Source organism: Lissotriton helveticus, chromosome 2_1 (assembly GCF_964261635.1).
Source record: "Lissotriton helveticus chromosome 2_1, aLisHel1.1, whole genome shotgun sequence".
In the NCBI taxonomy this organism is placed as follows: Eukaryota; Metazoa; Chordata; class Amphibia; order Caudata; family Salamandridae; genus Lissotriton; species Lissotriton helveticus.
The window spans coordinates 1,023,278,705-1,023,300,035 of NC_136059.1; the positions used below are offsets into that span (position 1 = coordinate 1,023,278,705).

At 44.8% G+C, this 21,331-nt stretch overlaps 1 protein-coding gene across 1 annotated transcript in view; it reads left to right on the top strand.

Moving 5' to 3' along the window:
* PCSK5 (proprotein convertase subtilisin/kexin type 5) overlaps positions 1-21,331 on the top strand; it is a 1,700,773-nt gene that overhangs the window by 1,444,680 nt on the left and 234,762 nt on the right. Inside the window, exon 22 of the mRNA XM_078675787.1 lies at positions 7,300-7,436. Within this exon, the coding sequence (XP_078531913.1) occupies positions 7,300-7,436 (137 nt within the window). The remainder of the gene's footprint in view (positions 1-7,299; positions 7,437-21,331) is intronic.

The window sequence follows — 21,331 nt, forward strand, 5'->3', positions numbered from 1 at the left end:
CCTCAATAGTCGCCTCCTCAGTTGATCGGAGTGGCATCCATCTATTATTTGTGACTTAATTGCAGCATCTGTTGAGAAATTATCAAATTCACAATGCTTGGCTAGTCTCCGCAGGCGCATCATGAAAGTACTCATGGGTTCTTCCTTCCCTTGACGAGCCGAGTGGAACGTATGGCGTTCGTAGTCCACATTTTTCTTGTGAAGAAATCTTTTGTTGAGTGCGTCACGCACTTTGTCATAGGTGTCCGCCTCAGCAGCAGGAAGGTCTTTGATTATTTTGACTATTTCCCGCCCCGCCAGGTTGCGCAGGGCAATCAACTTCTTCTTGTCCGCAGTCACTTCCGACCCTTCGATGTAGTCTTCAAATTCTTCCAACCATTCTTGCCAACTGGGACCCATGCTTCCCCCAGTGGTCACTATGAGAGGCTCGGGCGCTCGCAGGTGCGATCCACCTGCAACCTTGGGCTTGACGTCGCCTTGTTGCGATGGAGTGGCTTCATCGTCAGACACCATGTTGTCCGAGGGGCGTCCCGCTTGCCTCACTGATGTGTTTGTTTCCTGTTATTTACTTAGTCGTCGACGCTTGTCTTGTCACTGCTTGTTTTCAGTTTCGGGTATCATTGCTTGTTTAACTTTAGGTGCCAATGCTTGTTTGTTTGCCAATGCTTGTTTAACTTTAGGTGCCAATGCTTGTTTATTTTGCTCAATGCCTGACTTCAAAATGGCCGCCTACAGTTTGCACAGGGAAGGTGTCCCGAAAGTTGCCTGACTCAAAGATGGCCGCCGTGATCATCCACAGGCACTACTTTCTCTCTCTTCATTCAGCTCTTTTCTTCACCCAGGACTCACCGGCAGTCGTTTTCAGGAGCAGTACCCTCCGGATTCAGCTCCCTCAGGTCACCGCTACCGTCAGGTGAGGTTGGGGTGGGCTCCCGCATTACTTTGCAGGGTCCTCGGCGGTGGCTTGCCAAGTCTCACGCATCGGGCGTGAGATTCTCCGACGTCGGAGCCACTCAAGCTCCGATTATTTCGCGCTCAGCAGCGCTCAGCAGCAGGCCTTCGTGGGGCGATCTACCTCAATATTCACTCTCCCCCGACCACAGCAGACATCAGGTTGGGTTGGGGTAGGCTCCCAGCTCACTTTCGGAGTTCCCGCTTCTTCGGTGCCGATAGCGTGCCAAAGCTCACGCATCAGGCGGAGCTCGCGCTTTCGGCGCGAAAACTTCTTCTTTGCTCGAGCGTTTCAGCGCTCGTGGTAGTGGCTCCCTCGGGCTCCCACACTCACAGGAGGGGCAGGGTCATCCACTATTGCTCTCTTCTTCGGCTGGCAGCATCACACAGCAGCGGACCTTTCTCTTCGACGCTGCAGGGGACAGGGTGCTTCCATTCGATTCTGTGGGCTGCAGTCCTGCTTATCCCACCTTCGTCGCCAGTTGTAGCATCGTGCTACAAAGAACCACAGACACAGGTTCTACTTTTAAGGAGCTTTATTCTCTGTTACCTATCTTTACCCTGTCCCTACTCTAACTGCCTCTTCCCTTGTCCGTCCCCTCCTCTTCCTGTCCACCCCCTAAGCTCCACCCACAACCACTAGTCTGCTAACTTCACAACATCTTCCTTGATAAGAATACGTGGATGAGTGAGCCCTCATGGGCATTTCTCACTAATTTATCCTGTACATAAAGAAGAAACAACTATTATTAACTTGTAATTGCATGAAAAATACCAAACAGCAACAGTGCTAAATTCAAATCCAAAACCAATACGTTGGAAACCAGAATAAGGACATGACTAATGCATCCCTCCCGGCCACAAGACAGATGGAGGACTTCACACTCGAATACCTTCGGGTTGAGTTTGTGCTATATAATCCCCCAAAGGGCCAAAACAAATGTCAGGATACCCAGGAACGTCTTAAGGTTTTTGGGGGCCTTGGGCCAAACGTATTTCGAGGGCTCTTTTCTTTTTTAAAACATCTGTTCATTGTTTTTCAAATGAACAGTTCTAAAGCATCAACAGTCATCATTTTGCGATACAGGGCAGGCATAGCTCAACAGTGCATACATCCCTTCTGTTTCCATTCAAGGTACCTCCAAATACAGCAATTAAAAAATATCTGTGTTCATTGTGAGTAATAGGGGCATCGAATTATTCGACGTCAGTCCTAATCTATGCAAGCATAATAACACAGCAACTGAAATATGAACAATATCCATACATCTTGAAGCAGCTCTGGTACCTCCGCTACTGTGGCCAATAGGCAGCGTCCCTACTGCCATAGTCATTTGTTCTCCTGTCTCTGCAACCCCAGGCGTCCCCGCCCACCACACCTTCTCCCACATGTCCCTTTAGTCTATCACTCTTCCTCCCGTGGGTGAGCTAGCAAGTAGCCCTGCAGTGGGGCCCATACATCTCTGGGCCGGGAGGCCACTGGTAGTAGTTCTGCATAGGTGGATAGTCGCTCCTGGCACATAACTAAATCAGCAATCCATTCCTTAAACTTTGGTGCCCGTCCCCTGCCCCATCGGCACGCTATCCGTCTCTTAGCCATGAGGAGCGCCGGCGCAGTGAATTTGCGATACTCTGGGCGGACTGGTTTGACATACCCCAGTAGTGCTGTAAGCGGTGTGGCCTCCACTGGTGCATCTATCATTTCGCGCAATGCCTGAAATACTCGATCCCAGTATGCATTTACCTCAGGGGACTCCCACGCTAGATGAAGGAAGTCTGCCCCCTCCGTACGACACCTATCACACCTATCATCTTCTCTCAACTTGAACCTGTACATCTTTGCTGGGGTATAATATAGTCTGTGTAAAAATTTATAATGTGTGAGCCTAAGTCTACTGCTAGCAGATACCCGTTCAGTTTGCAGACAGCTCTCCTGCCATTGATCGTCCGTCAGCTCGAAGCCCAATTCCTCATCCCATTTCTTACGCGAAGGCGGAGGTATGGTCACCGTTTGTGTGTGTACCCAGCTATAGATTACTGAAACCAACCGTCTGGGCGAGGCCCTCTCCAAAACGACCCGCAGCGGGGTGAGCACCTGTGGCTCCGCGGGAAAATCAGGAGTAATATTTCTTATTCCAATTCTCAGCCTGACATATAGAAAGACATCTAACGGCGTCTTCTGCGCGGATTGAAACAAGTGGTCTATACTACGGAATTGGCCTTTGTGGTGCAGATCTCCCCAGCTATGTACTTGAGTCCGTTGCTGTAAATTCCGAAAGACTCCTTCCTGTAATAGAGGCATAGCGGGGTGATAAGTAAGGGGCAGAAGAGGCGAATATATCTTGGGCACGTCCAACATCTGCTGTATGCGCTGCCAAGCCATTAGCGTGCCCGTGAGGGCGTTGGCTGCCCTATCTCTCTTCGCAATCCCTGCATGCAGTGCTCCCTCGATTGGTATGGGTGTGACAGCCAGTGTTCCGCTGTCACTTGTGGCATGTACTTAGGCCGTTTCACCCAGAACCAGGCGTAGTCGGCCTGCGCATTCAGGAAGTAGAGCTCAAAATTCGGTATGCCAAAACCGCCTTGCGAATATGGTCTTACCATCACCTCCAATTGCATTCTAGGCTGTTTTCCCCCCACACCAAGCGCAGCATCTCCGAACTAAGGAATTGGAAGAAAAAGACTACCGGATAGAAGGGGATATTCAGAAATGAATACAGAAGCCGGGGGAGTACTACCATTTTAATTAAGGAAGCGTGCCCTGACATGGAGAGGGGCAGCGCCACCCAGCGCATGATGCATTCTGTTATGTTAGTCATGACTGTGCCTTAAATCTAGCCTTATAAGTTCTTCTCTGTCCCTTGTAACTCTGATCCCCAAATATTTCACATCGTCCTCACACCATTCCAGAGGGAAATCTGGCAAGAAGCGCGCGGTGGCCGCAGTCAACGGAAAAATGCATGATTTTCCCCAGTTTATCTGAACTCCCGAGAGGTGCCCAAAGACAATAAATTCTCTCAATATGGGATTCAGATTGTGCTGGGGGTCTCGCACATACAGAGTGATGTCGTCCGGATATAATGAGATTAGTACCTGTCGTAGATTACAGCAGAGAGCTCTATCATTGTGGTGTTGCCTTGGTTTAGCCGCCAGTGGTTCTCTCGCTATTGCGAAAAGCAAGGGGGAGAGTGGGCACCCTTGCCGTGTCCCTCTGGTGATACTAAAGGTTTGTGATATGTGTCCGTTAATGAGGACTTTTGCCTCTGGCATGCAGTATAACAATTCAATCCATGACAAAAACAGCGGGGGGAAGCCCATTCGTCTCATGACTCCGAAGATATAATCTCACTCTATGGAGTCGAATGCCTTACTGGCATCAAAAAACACGGCCGCCATCGCCAGGTCAGGCGAGAAATTATTTAAAACAGCAAACAGAGTCCTCAAGTTGTGTGAAGTGTCTCTATCGGTACAAAACCCGATTGATCGGGGAGTATCAAGCTTTCCATTAAAAGACTTAGACGTGTTGCAATCAATTTGGCCAAAATTTTTGCGTCGCAATTGAGGAGTGATAAGGGCCTATACGAGTCGCATTTGTCTGGCTCCTTTCCTGGTTTTAACAGTGAAAATATGAGCGCTTCCCTCATAGAGGCCGGCAGATGACCCACTTCAAATGCGTCTTCATAGACCTCCCGAAGTATAGGGGCCATTAAATCCACATATGTTTTGTAAAATTCTGCGGGGATACCATCCATCCCAGTGGCCTTTCCAGCCTGCAGACCCATGATCGCATCTCGTAGCTCATCTTGTTCAAATGGGGTGCATAAGAAAGTTCTCTGCACGTCGCTGAGCCAGCCCATCGCTACGCCAGCCCATCGCTACATCCCCCCAAAAAGCATCCAAATCAAGGTTATGTGTTCTAGTTGTACTATAGAGGTTTTGATAGTGCCTCAAAAACGTGTTAAGTATAGAAGTTGTATCACGGCATACCTCCCCCTCTGGGTCCACCACTTCAATTGGGCCGCTTCACCTTCTGCGCCAGTGCCTTACCAGGCCTTTCACCTTCTCCATACTGGCGGGCAATCCAGTACTTGCCCCGTAATTGCGCTTCTCTCCCCGCCTCTTCCATATATGTAGTAAGTTTACTTCTAAAAGTTGCCTGTCTGTCCCCCCCGTGGATCTCGTGCAAGATCCAACTCTAGTGTCTAGATCTGTTTCTAGCGCGCGCTGGGAGTTCATGATATCCCTCAGCACACCAGCCCCCTTAGCTATGCAGTACCCACGGATCATGACCTTAAAGGCCTCCTAAACAACATCAACACTATTCACCGAGCCTTTATTTCGTTCATAAAAGTCACTTATCTCTTCCTGCAGCTCCTCCTGGAACACTGTATTAAGCAGTATAGGGACATGCAATCGCCAGGGGCTGCGTGGTGTAGCGAAATCAGTAGAAGAGAGAGCCATCACCACAGGTGCATGATCCGAGTAAGAGCGTGCCAAGTGTTTCACCGAGTGTATCGCGGGGGCAGTCCCCCTGGATATTAAAAGGTAATCCAATCGGGCCCATGTTCGCACCTGCGCTGTAAAATGCGGGCCCTCTCGCGTATGTGGGTGTGTATGACGACAGGCATCCACAAGTTGATAGGCAGACATAATATCTCTCAGCCCAGCCTGCGCTTTAGTGTAATGGTGTGGGACAGGGTGCGATCTGTCCAATCCAGGACAATAGGTCACATTGAGGTCGCCCCCCCCAAATGATGAGTGGTGTTTACCTAAAAAGTCCTAGCCCAAAGTGCATCAAAAAATCCAGGCTCATCCGAGTTCGGCCCATAACAACAAACTAGTGTTACGGACGTGGTGCCCAACTGTCCCCACGCTAAGCAATACCTGCCCTCCGCATCCCACATAGTACCCTCTAGCCTGAAGGGAACCTGTTTCTTTATTAATGTCGCTGTTCCCCGTGCATAAGTGGAGTAAGAAGAGAAGACTTTGTGTTCTGCCCATCTGGTGGCGAAGGTGTGTTGCTTCTGATGTGCAAACTGAGTCTCCTGCAACAAAGCAATGTGCACATTATGTCTGTCAAGGTAGGACAATATATGCCTACTTATCCTGGGGTTGCCCATCCCTCTCACATTCCATGTAATAATATTTACTGTACCCATAGTCGTGTTAGCCATATTGTCGAAGCGTTGTCCATGTCATGACTGTCCTCCATGCATTCCTCACCGAACCCTGTATCTGCTCACAATTCTGCCAATCGCCCCTTGTTCGATGCTGTTCTCTGTCCCCTAACCCCCCAAACTTGCCTCCTAAAAGAGAGGTCAGACATTCAATGTTTCTTATAAAGCAACCAACCAACCTCCGTCCCCTACCACCCCCCTCCCACTGAAGCAGCCCAACTTTGCCAGTATACAATATCCCCCCCTCCCCACCCCCCACCCCCTTCACTCAACTGGAGTAAACAACATTTGCTTCTTTTTCGCATCGATCCTAGCGGAAGGTGAGACTAGCAGATCAGCCAACTTTCAATGATTTTGATAACCATTTGTTCAGAATAATTGCAGGATAAAGGTTCCAGGGAGCAGGAGCCTCACGGCAGTGTGGCTATTCTGCTTGTGCGCCCTCTAGCCCCCCCGTATTTTGAGGGCTCTTGTTTGGGATAGTTTTGAGTGTTGATCCAATATCAGCTCTTTCATGCCCTCCTTGTCCAGGTCACTCAGTCTACAGAGACACTCCTCCAAATTCTAAATGTGTTTACATCCATTATTCAGGGATACTGATATGTGTTTTCAATATTGTAACACAGCAGCAACTCCTTAATATTACTGGAAAACATCTCTGTGTCTCTCCCATTTCACAAACGTGAGGTCCTGCTTTGATCTAAAAGAAACTTTTGCATTAAACATAAACAGAACATTTCTCAGCAAAATGTTAGTAATAGACTGTCACACACCACTCACATTAAAGGTAAATTGGAGAAAAACAGCATTTAAAACAATCTGTTTAAGAATTATTCAACATGATCAGGGCAAGCATCTCTGCATAACAGAGATGGCTCTATCTGGGGACCCCTGAATGGCTGGGGCTCTGGGCCAGAGCCCACTATGCCAAATGTGTTTCAGTGCACGCAATTAAATTCGTTTTATTTATTTATTTATTTACATTCCTCCGGTCGGCCGTGAGCCGGAGTTTACTACCCCGACCCAACTGCCATCCATTATAAAAACAAATGATTAAATGCCAATCATGTACATCCATGATAACAAAAAATGCAAGTAATGTCTTAATTTTTGCATTTCTAACATCTGCTTTGACTTTACGCTGATCTTCTCCATTTTCACTTTTATTTAGGATTTTCGACGCAGGCCGTTGTGTTTTGAAATGCCCAGCTGGTAAATTTGAGTTCAAAAGGCAGTGCCATAATTGCCATCACACATGCAAGGAATGCAGTGGAAATGAGCCCTTCAGCTGCACTGCTTGCGGCACAGGTAAGGGTGGTGTTCCAACTTCTAGCGCTACGAGGCCTTCGGGTAGATTTGCGCTCTATAAAACCCATTTTCATTTCATTTCATTCATTTCATTCATTTCATTTCATTTCATTCATTTCATTTCATTTCACTAATGCGCTAGAATTAATTGAATAGAAAATAACTCCACATTTGGAAATTCTCATTAACAAGTTTAAAAGATTGTGTTCGGTCTTATTTCAAAATGGAAAAGCTTGCACAGACCCATGAAGAGCAGTGGTATTGAAATATATACCATTTCTGCTTGTGGCAGCAGTTCAAGAATTGCACTTTTTCATAGGGATGTTGCCATTACCCTGCCAATTTCCTGCTCCATATGTAGTGCATTGCCAGACTCTGCTTTGCGAGTGGTCAAGGTCAGTGGCGAATGGTGATCTTTGATTGTAGTGGGGCATAATAAAAGCCCCGAATTCCAGTAAGTGAGAAAGCCTGACTTCTAGAATGGTGTAGAGGGTTTCTAATCCAATAAAACTTTGGAACAATGGGACCACCTAGCGTATTTAAAGCACAATTTTCACACAGTTGGCAAATAATCAATAGGATTTCCAAGCCAATGTAGCTTGATGCCCTCTAGGTGTTGACCCAATTGTTTTTCAAAATATCTAGTGAATGCCACGCATATGTCAAAAAGGGATGTATGATGGTACATCGTAAACGCTTACATCGTATGCCATTACATCGTAATTGTTACATCGCATGACCCCTTAGATCGTGAGTAATCACAACGCATACCATTACGTCGCATTTGTATAGCAATGCATGCAAAATACATTCACATCGCATACAGACACCCCGCATACTTTTAAATTGCAATTTTTACCCGTATGCGCATTTCCCTTCACCCGACCCTAAACCCTAATCCTTGAATCATAAAACAGTACCCTACAATATGGCACGCTAACACTTCCCTAAACCCTAAGCCCTAAACAGTAAAGCAAGCCTACACTACGACCTCAACCCTAAGCCTTAATCCCCAAAGGCCAAAACAGTACCTATAATGCAACTAGCCCTAAGCCTTAACGCAACCCCAAAACAGCACCTATAATACAAGATGCCCTAAGCCCTAACGTAACCCCAAAACAGCACCTATTCTACTAGTAGCTCTAGTAGCCCTAAGCCCTAATCCCCAAAGCCCAAAACAGTACCTATAATGCAACTAGCCCTAAGCCCTAACGCAACCCCAAAACAGCACCTATTCTACTAGTAGCCCTAGTAGCCCTAAGCCCTAATCCCCAAAGCCCAAAACAGTACCTATACTGCAACTAGCCCTAAGCCCTAACGCAACCCCAAAACAGCACCTATACAACAAAAAGCCCTAAGCCCAATACGAGCGGCCTCCTTACCTGTCTCTTGTTGTTGTTCCAGCGTTGTCTCCCTGTCGTCTGTGTCCCCCAGAGCCCGTCTCGATGCCCCCCGTAGCCCGTCTCGGTGCACGTCATTACATCCCATGTGTTGGGAATGCATGCGTTCTGAAAGCGCATGTGATGGCGTGTGTAGACAACGCACAAGTCGTAATGACTCATGCGTTGTAACACATGCGTTGAGATGGTTGTCTCCCGTCAATAAGTACCTCCATTAAGCTGGGACCAGTATTTTGACCTCTTATGTCAAGAATTATGTACAATATGCCAGTGCCAACATTTAACCATTGATGACATCCATACACCATATGTGACCATAATAATATTAATGGCAAAAAAGGCCTTTGGAATTTAAGGGACGGCATTTTGTTATGGTTGTCTGCCCTCTCCTCCTATCCCTTATGCAATTGTTGTCCAACCTTATGCCAATAATTACCTCCAATATGCCAGCTTCAACATTTTGCCATTGGTACCCCATATGTCAAGACTTGCCTCCAAAAAGCCATCTCCAGCATTTTGTTATGGGTGCCCTCTGTTCCAGGAATCACTTACGATATGCAAGCACCAGCATTTTGCCACGGGTGTCCCATATGCCAAGAATACCCTCTATTGTGCTGGTGCCAGTATTTTGCCATCAATACCTATATACAGCAGAATTACCTCCAATATATCAGATCCAGCATTTGGTGATAGGTATCCAGTATGCCAGCTCTAGCATTTTGCCACGAGTGCCCTTTATAGCAAGAATACTCTCCAATATGCCAGCTCCAGCATTTTCAGTAGGTACCCCATATACCAAGAATTATTTCCAATATTCAAGCACCATCATTTTGCCATGAGTGTCCAGTATGCCAGGACCAGAGGCAGACTTGCAAGCATAACATACACATGCATACACTCAATCCCGTTCCCTCACGCACATTGACTCTCAGCACTCTCAATCACTTGCACTCACACACACTCTGTCTCACAGTCTAGCTGTCACTGTCTCACACATTCTCACTCACTCTGTCTCACTCTCAGTTTCATTCACTCTCATGTATTCTCACTTTCATGTCGCCCACTCCCTGACTTTCACTCTCACACAAACACTCAAATGCTCACATACATTCACTCTCCTCTCTCACTCACTTGCATTTGCTCTTATTCTCACTCCCTCAGTTTCACAGTCTCATTCTGTCTCACTTATTCTCTCTCATACATACTCACTCATTCACATATGGATCGCTTTCATTAACCCGCATGCACGCTCATCTATGCTCACACTCACCCACTCCCTCACTTATTCATTCTCCCTTTCACTTGCCACAAATTACATCCAATGTGCCAGTTCTAACATTTTGCCCTGGGTACCCCATAAACCAAGAATTATCTCCAGTTTCTATGCTCCAGTATTTTGCCAAAGGTACTCCATATGCCAACATGTCTTCCAATATGCAGGCAACAGCAATTTGCCATGAGTGTCCCAAATGCCAAGACCAACCTCTACTGTGCCAGTATTTTGCCATGGATGCTACATATGTCATGGAGGCTCTCCCTTACAGCCCTCCACCCTCTGTGAGTTCTACCCTTTTTTATTCTACTACTAGTGAATACTAGCCTACTATTCACTATTGGTAAAATAAAAAATGCCGACCCTCACTTCAGGTTTCAATCGGCGTGAGTCATACAGTGAATCAGTCTAATTGTTGTCACAGGTGCACCTGCACCAGCAATCGGAGAAATCGCCCAGATCTGGCAAAGCCCCAGCCCGGGCCTCAGGGGTTTGAAACACCTCCGTGCCACCCCATTAGTGATGGGCTGCAACATCACACATGCAGGTAGCCCTGGACACTTTAGGCTTAGGATATGCAGTTCCCGGGGCTATCGATCAATAAGACTGTAACCTCACCCTCTCCAGCTTGTAACAGGGTGGGGTGAGGTTTAGAGCCTCACTGACCCAACCCCACTTTGAGACGACCTGGAAGAAGGTGAGATTTAAAAGCAAGAAGCTAAAAACGGAAGTCTGTCCAGTGAACAGTGTATTCATGGCGCAGACATCAGCTTTCAGTTCTCTGCTTCAGAACCTGAGGCAGGATAGAGTTGGGTGCCTGCCTGTGAGTCCATCCACCAGCAACCGAGGAGCTCAAAAGGACCAGTGCAGCTAGCTAAAGCTGGGTAAGTAGAAAACTGTGAGCGTGTGTGAGTGAGAGGGTGTGTGTGTATGTTTGTGAGCAAGAGAGAAACTGTGAATGAGCGAGTGTTTGGATAAGATAGTTCCATGCATGACAAACAGGAGTGCACCTCTAGCCTAAATGACCAACTGTATGTGAAAGTGGTATCCTAGCCTTTTTGCTGATAATAGTGCCACACTAATCTAGGGTGTGCGCAGAGGCCTAGCCCTGTCCCTGGTAATGTGAATTATAGAACCTGTTCTATGACCTGAAAGGGGATATAAAGCATGCTCTCAAGGCGGGTATACGACCAATTTCCACGCCATGTGTAAGTCACATAAATTGGTGCTGCAGCAAAGTTTTTATGAATCAATAGTGTGACCAGACCATTGTTTCTCTGTCAAGGATTGTATAATCTACCGATCCCTTTCATATAAAGTTCTGTTGTGATATGAATCCCTGAACCTTGCGCTGACATTCTGTGTGCATGTTGAGTGTATGCATGTGCGTTGAGTTTATCTCACAAATATGTTAGTAGGACTTTGTGTGTGATGAAAGTCTGAATACTGGGACCTCTGGAATCCAATTTAGATAGGCCCGGGTTCGGCATGGCACAGGATGGAGGGTGGATCCAGCTTTCCCAGGCATGAGATGTGTATTGCCTGAATTCCTCTGATGGGAAAGAGGCGATCCAGGCACTGAAGTGAGGAGAATGGAGACAGATGCCAACATCAGAGTCAGAAACCTTAGCTGTGTCTGAGACGAAATGGTTCATTTAAGTGATTTATTTGTTTTTTAAAATGTTATTTTAGTCTTATTTGAACACCTAACTAGAGCATCGTTGAACGTCCCTTCAACCTTTATTTTTTCATTGAAAATAATAGAAATATTTTAAAGACTTTATTAAAATAACATTTTAATCTAGTGCAGATTATGTGTATAGATGTAACTATAAACATAAAGTGAACATTAGAAATGAAAGTGATTAGTGAACAAAATATTAAAAAGAAGTGCAACATGGTAATCATATCACTGCATCGAATGGTGAAATCAGGTTTTAGTAACCAACTCACCCTTCTAGCCCCTAGCTAAACTTTCTTAGCACCAAAAGTACCTTTCCAAATTTTTTAGATGGCCTCTAGTCGGTGTACCTTAGCCGAGCAACAGAATTGTTGTTAATTAGCTTCTGTTCTTAGAAAGTTGCTCTCTGTCTCACTTATGTCGCTTCCGAGCTCAGAAAGACCTTCTGACTCCAGGGAGCCGTGGTCTTTGCAAGGGATATTTGGAGCACATCTTGCACAAACCTCCCAAGAAGGCCTGACTATACCTCTCTGCTTAATACTTGTTTATACCAGCCTTACATACACTTTGTGAATATTTCAAAAAGATCATACCTTATGATTAAATATGTAAAATTCAAGAATTATCATATGAATTCTCGTGCGCATTCAGTATATTTTATAACATTTTATAATGAATATACCCATATGAATAATTGACTTGTATAAACCTACAATATTGAAAATGTTTTTGCTGTACATGTGCAATCAACAGTAAATATAGGACCCATTTTATTTTTAAAAAGTGTGCTCATATACATGAATATATGAAATGCAACTAGGTTATAAAATCAGAAATCGCAAAGATTACAATACCCCAATGTATTTTAGGGATCACTGACATAATATCAATTGACAAAATATCGACTACCAAAAATATCGAGGAAAAAATATCTACAGACAAAATATCGAGTTTGTATCTACAAACAGGTAAGTACAAAAATATCGAGTACAAAATATCATTTACAAAAATATAGTTTTAAAAAATATAGACTTTATTAAAAACAGTGTTAAATTAAATTAAAATTAAAAATTAATTACTAAAATATACTTAAAAATAATTAAATTAACTTATAATAATTAAATATTTAATAAAAGTTATAAAACAAAATTTAACAATCATATTTGTTAAAACATATATATATATATATATATATATATATATATATATTAACATTATATAATTAAATAATATCCAATATTATTAACGTACAATAGCAAAATATAAAAAATACTATTCCCACTCCAGTGGGTGCAACAGTGAGCAAAGCGTTCAATAGCGTAGGGGTAAAAAATACTATTCCCACTCCAGTGAGTGCAACAGTAGGGAAAGCGTTGGATAGCGTTGGGGTAAAAATTACTATTCCCACTCCAGTGGGTGCAACAGTAGGGAAAGCGTTGGATAGCGTAGGGGTTTAAATTACTATTCCCACTCCAGTGAGTGCAACAGTAGGGAAAGCGTTGGATAGCGTAGGGGTTAAAATTACTATTCCCTCTCCAGTGAGTGCAACAGTAGGGAAAGTGTTGGATAGCGTAGGGGTAAAAATTACTATTCCCACTCCAGTGGGTGCAACAGTAGGGAAAGCGTTGGATAGCGTAGGGGTAAAAATTACTATTCATTCATTTGCAGCGCACACAGCCTACCTGACCACGCGCCAGCACTCTGCCTCTGCCCCTGGGTTGCCAACGCTGTAAGTCTCGCCGCCATCGACATCCAGGAGCGGCTGGAGACTACAGCTCCCAGTGGGCTTTGCGCGGACTTCCTGTCCCCGCTGTTTTCGCGCCCGGAGGCGCTACAAAGCGGAGCCTTGACCTTCGCGTCGCGGGACGCGCGCGGGCGACGCCGGGCGGAGCCCGGGCAGAGGGCGGGCCGTCTGTGGCCGTCAGGGGCTGGCTGAGGCTGGGCTGGGCCACGTCCCTTTCTTTCTTCTCTTTTCCACCAGTTGTGAGGACTTACGCCCGGCGCCTGTCCCCGTTCTGTTGCCCTAACTATGTCTACCCGTTCAGGAAAACCACTCAGGGGCGAAGTTGACAGGGGATCAAATGTCGCGAGCCCTGTCATAGGATCAATGGACCGTTTTATCACCAGGGTAGCGGCGGTGATTGAAAAGGAGATCGCCATGTCTGAGCGGCGTCTATCTGAAGTATACCTCCCCTCAAGACGTTCATCCTTGGGGGAAGTTGCACAGTCGCTCACACCTGCCATTGTCCGGGTTCAAGCGGGTACCCCCCCTAGTGTGGTTGGTGTTTCTTCAGAACCCCCCCATTCGTCTGGTATAGAGCAAAACATAGATAGACTGGAAAATCTGGCCGCTCTTTTACCTATAGTTACAATGGAAGACGGTGACCCTAGTAACCTGTCCACATCATCACCACCTATCCCGACAAGTGATGTCGTCAGAGATCCTGAGTCCCCAAAATCGCTTGCACCCCCCATAGTTACATCAGACGGGAAGTTAGTTGGGCCTTCTCCTATCACCGTGACTCCTGATATTAGGCAGGTGTTACTCCCCGTAGGTAAAAAATTGCGCAAACGCAAGAAGGGTAGGCTAGTGAGACAGGCCGCCCTCTACCAAAGAGTAAGGAAGTCTCCTGTATCTAGTACGAACATTACAAGGGGTGCTCCTATGCTGAACGAAACAGATACAGAAGGGGGTGTACTGATCCCTCCCAAGGTGTCACACTCAGCCAAAGTCTCAAAGACAACTGATTTAGTGGCAGTTGAAAATACTCTGGAGAAGGTATATACCCTCTTAAAACCGTTACTAACACAAGTCAAGGGCCTAGGAGAGAGGATTGATAAACTAGAGCAGTCAACCCTGGACGGGTTTCACTCACTCAAAACAACAATCAAACAAACAACTAGAGTGATTGGAAATAAGGACGTGGGTGCAAAGGGGAACGAACTACCAGCTCATAGTGGCCCCAAGCCCCTAACATCTCAAAATAAAGCTATTCCTAATAGTCCACTAATCCCAACTCCCAAATCTCCTCCCCATACTAAAGCAGGCCCTAGTCACAAGGGACCTTTAACACATACAGAGCCTGAGAAACATAAGTCAAAGCCTCTTCTACAAAAACAGCAACAGACAACTAGTGGTAAAAAGGAAGTCCAACAAAAAACAGAGGGGAGCAGTAAACTTAGCGGGGTAACGACAGGGAAAGCCCCTAGGTCTGTAACCCAACATTCTGCCCCAACTACTTTTTTAATGGCCCCCAGTAACCCACCACGACGGATCCCCCCGATTAATCTCCCACCAGACTGTCAACCCTTTGTTGCTGTCATGGTTAATGTGCCTCCCCTAAAGGATGGCCAGATGGAAAACCATCAATCACTTAAGAACAAGTGTATCCATTGGCTGAAGGCAAATAAGCCAATCCCCCTGGGTGTGGATGGCATTATCCTAAGTGTCCGTAGAGTGGGATGGGTGGGGCAAGGGAAAAATATGCAGGAGGGGGATTGTGTAATCATAAACTTCCAAGACCCCAGAGTAGTACCTTCCATCGTGTCGTGGACCTTGGTCAGCGGACTTGATAATTCTCGCTTCGGTGCTTACTCTAATCAGGGGTTCCACTCGGCAACTCTGGGCATTAGCTTGCCTAATCTCCACAACGGCCCCACCAATTCCGGGGATGCCTGGCTCCACCTTGGGGACTCCCAGCAAGGGACCATCCCACAGGGAAAGCCAGGACGGGTTCCCCAGAGTTATACAGCGCCGGGACGCCCCGTTGCTGGGGCAGCTGTGCGCTTTACAAGTATACTACATTTACATTTACATTTACATCTGTACTCCTATCAAAAATATGGGGGCCGCGGGGGTTAAACTAGTAGATCTTACATATTTTTATCCTCGGCATCTTGTTAGTCCTAATGGAGGAAGTGTAAGTTCCCCTAATTCTGGCCAAAACTGGGTTGGGGTTGTAGGGGGCAATAGGGAAAATCAAATGTGGGCAATTGGCCCCTGCTGACTGGAAACAGCGAGCAGAGTAGACCCAGTAGCACCACCACCCACCCAAACAAACTTTGAAAGTGGAATGGGAGATTCTATAGCAATTCCACAAGATCCCTGCTCTCCTCGGATATTTAGGAGGAATCCTACAAATAGGGGCTTCCAGGTGCCCAGCGACCTTCCAGCTGTGACGGACCTAGTCTTTAAGGTTTTCAGCTGGAATGTCGCAGGGATTGCAGGAAAACTGGCCCTTCCAGATGTTACTGCATGGGTTGATGAGCACTCTTTGTGCCTCTTCCAGGAAACATGGAGCCTGGTGCCGGTCCATAGGGTGGGATTTTCCTCTTATTCCTCTCCTGCGCGAGTCTCGGAATCTGGGAGAGGCCGACCTTCGGGCGGCCTTCTTATCTGGGTCGCAGCTTCGCTAAACTGTAGAGTAGTGGACTCTCCTACAGGTTCCCCGGACATACAAAATATCACCCTTATAGATCAAAGGGGAAGAATTGTTCTAAATATCTATAATGTGTATGCACGGGGGACAAAGGGTGGGAGAAAGTCTTCAGTAATAGCTCTTCTCGAGACCCTGTTAAACAACACCCCCCATAAGACACGCATCTTGGTTGCAGGTGATTTGAACTGTACGTTCGAGCCCTTGGGCTCGGACGTTTCCCTCGACCAAGATGAGGAGGATGCTAGGAGGGGGATCCCGGCACTAGACATCCCACCGATCAAAAGGTGGACAGAAGTGGCGCTCCAGATATACTCCCTGAGTCTTGAATTTAACCTAAGGGCAGCGAATGGGAGGACTTCTTCGGATAGGGGGGGTGCCCATACCTACAATAGACCAGGGCACACCTCTAGGCTGGATTATATTCTAATAGACGTGTGCTTATGGTCTTATGTAAGGGACATGCAGGTGGTCCCTTCGACAGAAAGTGATCACAACTCACTCTCCCTAAAAATGGAGCAATGGTGGCAACCCTTAAGGAGGGCCAATATCAACCTGGCACCCGTACCACTAGATGAATCGGAAGTCACCCCATGTGGTAGAAGAATTAAATGGGCGAAACTGGTTCTATCCGAGGCAAAGGTTGGGGAAATCAAATCCCATCTAAACCGTGTGGTAACATCTCTCGGAATCTCCATGGAAGGGGTGGGTAAAGCGTGTGGGTTATTTGTGTCCCTGATTGAAGCCTTAACCAACGTGTTTACCCTGTACTCTAAAAAGCCGGGCAATACAGGAACTAAAAAACCAGTTGAGGGGTGGTACACCCAAGCATGTAGGGGCCATAAGGCAAAGTTAGTTGAGGCAGTCAAATCTAAACCCCAAAGTGTGATCCAGGAAGCAAGGAAGGCCTATAAAAAGTCCCTCAATTTGGCTAAAAGGGAGTGGGAAGATAAATACTGGGATGACCTACTCCAGGCTAGTAAAAACAGGGATTCAGGGGTCTTTTGGAATCTTATAAGTAAACGGAGTAAATCCGACGCAGCCATTAGACCCTGCAACATCCCGCCTCAAAACTGGGTAAAACACTTTGGGTCCTTATACCTCCCAGCAGATGGGGATCTGTCTGTTGGGGGGGACCTCACACTGGCAATTGAACCTCACCCCTATGACCTCTTCACCCCCCTAGAGATTGAGGGGGTTATAGGCTGGGTAGCACCACGTAAGGCACCGGGCCCGGACGGCCTTCCGGGTGATCTCATGAGGGCTTACCCAGCGGAATGGGGAAGGATCATAGCTGCTCTCCTAAATGATATTATGAGGGGAGGAGTAGTGCCAGAATCCTGGAAAGGTGCGGTGGTTGTCCCTATTTATAAAAAGGGGTGTAGGGAAACCCCGGGCAACTATCGCCCCATAAGTCTGATAGACTCCACCCAAAAGATAGCTGGTAAAGCTATCCTTGGTAGGATTCTCCATTGGGTGGAGGAGAATAAAATCCTATCAGACTTTCAGGCAGGTTTCCGGGCCGGTATGGGGACTATAGAGCAGGTGTTTAGGCTGTCCCTTTTGGGGTGGAAGGTGGTGGAACTAGGCAAGGGTAGTCTTTACTTAGCCTTTATAGATCTGAAGACTGCCTTTGACCTAGTTCCCCGGGAAGAGCTCTGGAGGGTCCTTCTTGAGTTGGGATTACCACCTTACATCTTGTCCCTTCTCATAAGCCTTCATGCCCACACCTTTGCACAGGTCCGCTGGGGTAAAAACGGAGAGCTCACTGAGAAGATACCAGTGTCTAGGGGCGTAAGACAGGGCTGCGTCTTGGCACCCACCCTTTTCTCGCTATATCTGAATGGGGTGGTAAAACATCTTCAACAAGAACCAGCCGACGCCCCCTGTCTTGGAGGTGTCCGCATCCCAACCCTGCTTTTTGCGGATGACACGCTCCTGATTTCGAAGACCCCACAAGGCCTGCAGAAACTATTAACACGATTCCAGGAGTTCTGTGGTGCTAAAGGACTAATAATAAATGTGGACAAAACGAAATACTTAGTTGTTAATCCACCCAGAAAATTGGGCCGCCCACCTACACTCAACTCTATCCCCCTAGAGAAAGTAGCCGAATTCGACTACCTTGGTATCCGGATTACGGACAGGATGACTTGGGCAAACCACATTGAAAAAATGGTTCTTAACCATAGGAGAGTAGGAGGAGCTCTCATGAGGGAATACAGAGCCTCAACTAGGAGATCACTCACCCCAGTACTTGACATCTACAAGGCCAAAGTAGCGACTTCAGCCTTGTACGGGGCTGAACTGTGGGGCCACTGCCGACTGGATGCCCTAGTCACAGCAGAAAGCAAGCTTTTAAAATCCTTCATCTCTGTTCCTCTGAGCACACCATCAGTACCAGTGAGGATGGACATGGGATGTAGAAACATCAAAGATCAAGCTCAGCTTCACCCGCTCCTGTTGTGGACAAGGATTTGGAGGAGCGAAGATTTAAAATCCTATGCTGATGCCCTGGGAGACATAATGAGCCAGGGGGGTTGGGCTAAGATAAGATGGTTAAATGACACCAAAAAACTTTTGGAGAATATCGGACTAGGAGACTGCTGGTCATCCCGTTCAGCCCCCCCAAAAGAAGTTGTCAAGGCGCTTTACTGGAAATGGACTGCTGAGCGTCTAATCACAAGCTCCAATCATTGCAGGTCCACTGCCGCCTTTTTACAAATTAAAGACACTGTGGCCGTTGAACCCTACTTGGACTTGATCACTCTCCCCTTTGACCGATCTCTTTATTTTAAATTTAGAGTTGGTTCTCTCCCGCTAGGTGCTTTGGTATCGAAATGGTCATTAGCGGCCCGTACTTCCCCCAACTGTGCATGTTGCCCAAGTAAGGTTGAGTCCATTGCGCACGTTTTATTTGAATGCCCGGATTACGCAAGGCCTAGGAGCTTTTGGCTGAAACCACTCTGCCGAAATATGGGCACACGCAGTCATTCAGTAGCCTTGCGTATCCTAAGCACGGACACTTCCCCCCCCATTGTATGCGGAATAGCTAAATTTTTAAAGCAGTTTTGGCTCATTCGATGTAAGAGATTGTCAGTAGCTGTTTAATTCTCTTTTAGCTAATTTATAAATGGCCTTTTATATCCTTTTATCTCTTTTAAACATTCACACTGACTTCTTGTGGCAATGATTTTTTTTGTACATTGTATGATTGTATTATAAATGTGCTTATAAGATATCTCTGTATATCGAATAAAAGCTTATGACTGACTGACTATTCCCACTCCAAAGAGTGCAACAGTAGGGAAAGCATTGGATAGCGTAGGGGTAAAAATTACTATTCCCACTCCAGAGAGTGCAACAGTAGGGAAATTAAATACTTCATATATTATTTCAATAAATATAAATTAATATCTATCAAAAATTAATTAAAAGTAATTACAAATATAATATAATATAATAATCAATTAAAATTACAAATTAAATTTAATTATTACAATTATTTAACTATTAATACAAATTAATTACAAATTAACAATTAATAATTTAACATTTAAAAATTAGTTTACAATAAATTCAAATTAAATACAATAAAGTAAATTGATTTATTTAATTATTTATAAATAAATTACTTCCCATCCTATTCCCCTATAAACCCACAACCCACTACAGAAAATAAATTATTAAATTAACATAATTAACAATTAATCAATTAAATAAAATTAATTAGCAATTCTAATTTAATTAATTACCCATAAAAAATTAATTAACAATTCTACAACAATACCAATAAATATTATTGCATATTTAATTAATTATAAATAAATTACTTCCCACCCAATTCCCCTATAAACCCACAACCCGCTACAGAAAATAAATTAGGAAAATTAACATAATTAACAATTAATCAATTAATTTAATTTAATTGCCAATTAAAATGTAATTAATTACCAAATATAAATGAATTAACAGATAATTAAAAATTAATAACAATAAATAAATTTACATATTTAAATAATTATAATTAAATTACTTCCCACCCTATTCCCCTATAAACCCACAACCCGCCACAGAATTACTTAACGCAAACATTTAAAAATAAAAATGTCATTAATTATAATTATTTATAACATAAATACACAATTTTCACACATATAATAACATAAAAACCACTATAAAAATTCAATATTATTAAAAATTCGATAATTTTAATAACCTATATTATATACTTCGATATTTTAACTGTCTATATTTTTAACAGTCGATATTACTTTACTTACCTTAAAAACGATATTTTTGATGTCTATATTCTGTCCAGTCGATATTTTGTCCATTCGATATTTAAAACTCGATATTATGTCCAGTCGATATTTTGAAGTCGATATTTTGACCGTTCACCGTATTTTAGCAGAGCTGTAGGACATTCTAACTGGGTATTTTGTAGGGAGGCAGCTTTCTAAAAAATAGCCATGTCCTGGATTTATTAAGGTTGCTGAAAACATCATAATTAAGTGTGTGCTTGCCCTTTCCACCAATGACTTTGTTAAAAACCTTTATAAAGATAACATCTTTTTGAAAAAATATATTTTTAAAGAAAGAGCAGCTCAATAGGGTACTAAGCCCCCCTTTTAGGAACTTTTACAGAGCAATTGTAGATAGCTAATGAAGGTCTTGCATTCATCTTGGTTCTTCTCAACGTGTCCATGACATTTGATACTGTGGATCAAAATGTTCTTCTGGTCCTGCTCCCAACAATGATAAGATTCCAACTTGAAAAATGTCTTTAGGCACATCCTGTTCAATCACTCTTATTGACTTACCTTAGCCAACTTTCCCAAAAGGTAGTGAAACTGTATGGTATCCATCATGAGCTTTCACTGTGCTAACTCTTCTGGCGAATTTTTCAGGTTGAGCAGATGATGTGCCTTTCTACACTGAGATTATAAATATTCCAGGTTCCTTTGACGATCTTGGATTTTATCTTCAAAAAGTAAATGGATGGCTGACTGTTCAACTGAATGGCACCATCATGAAGGTCATTCTGTTCAAGGTCGAGAGCTGTAGATCTTTTTTAAAATACCTTGTTTCATTCCAGGTTTAGA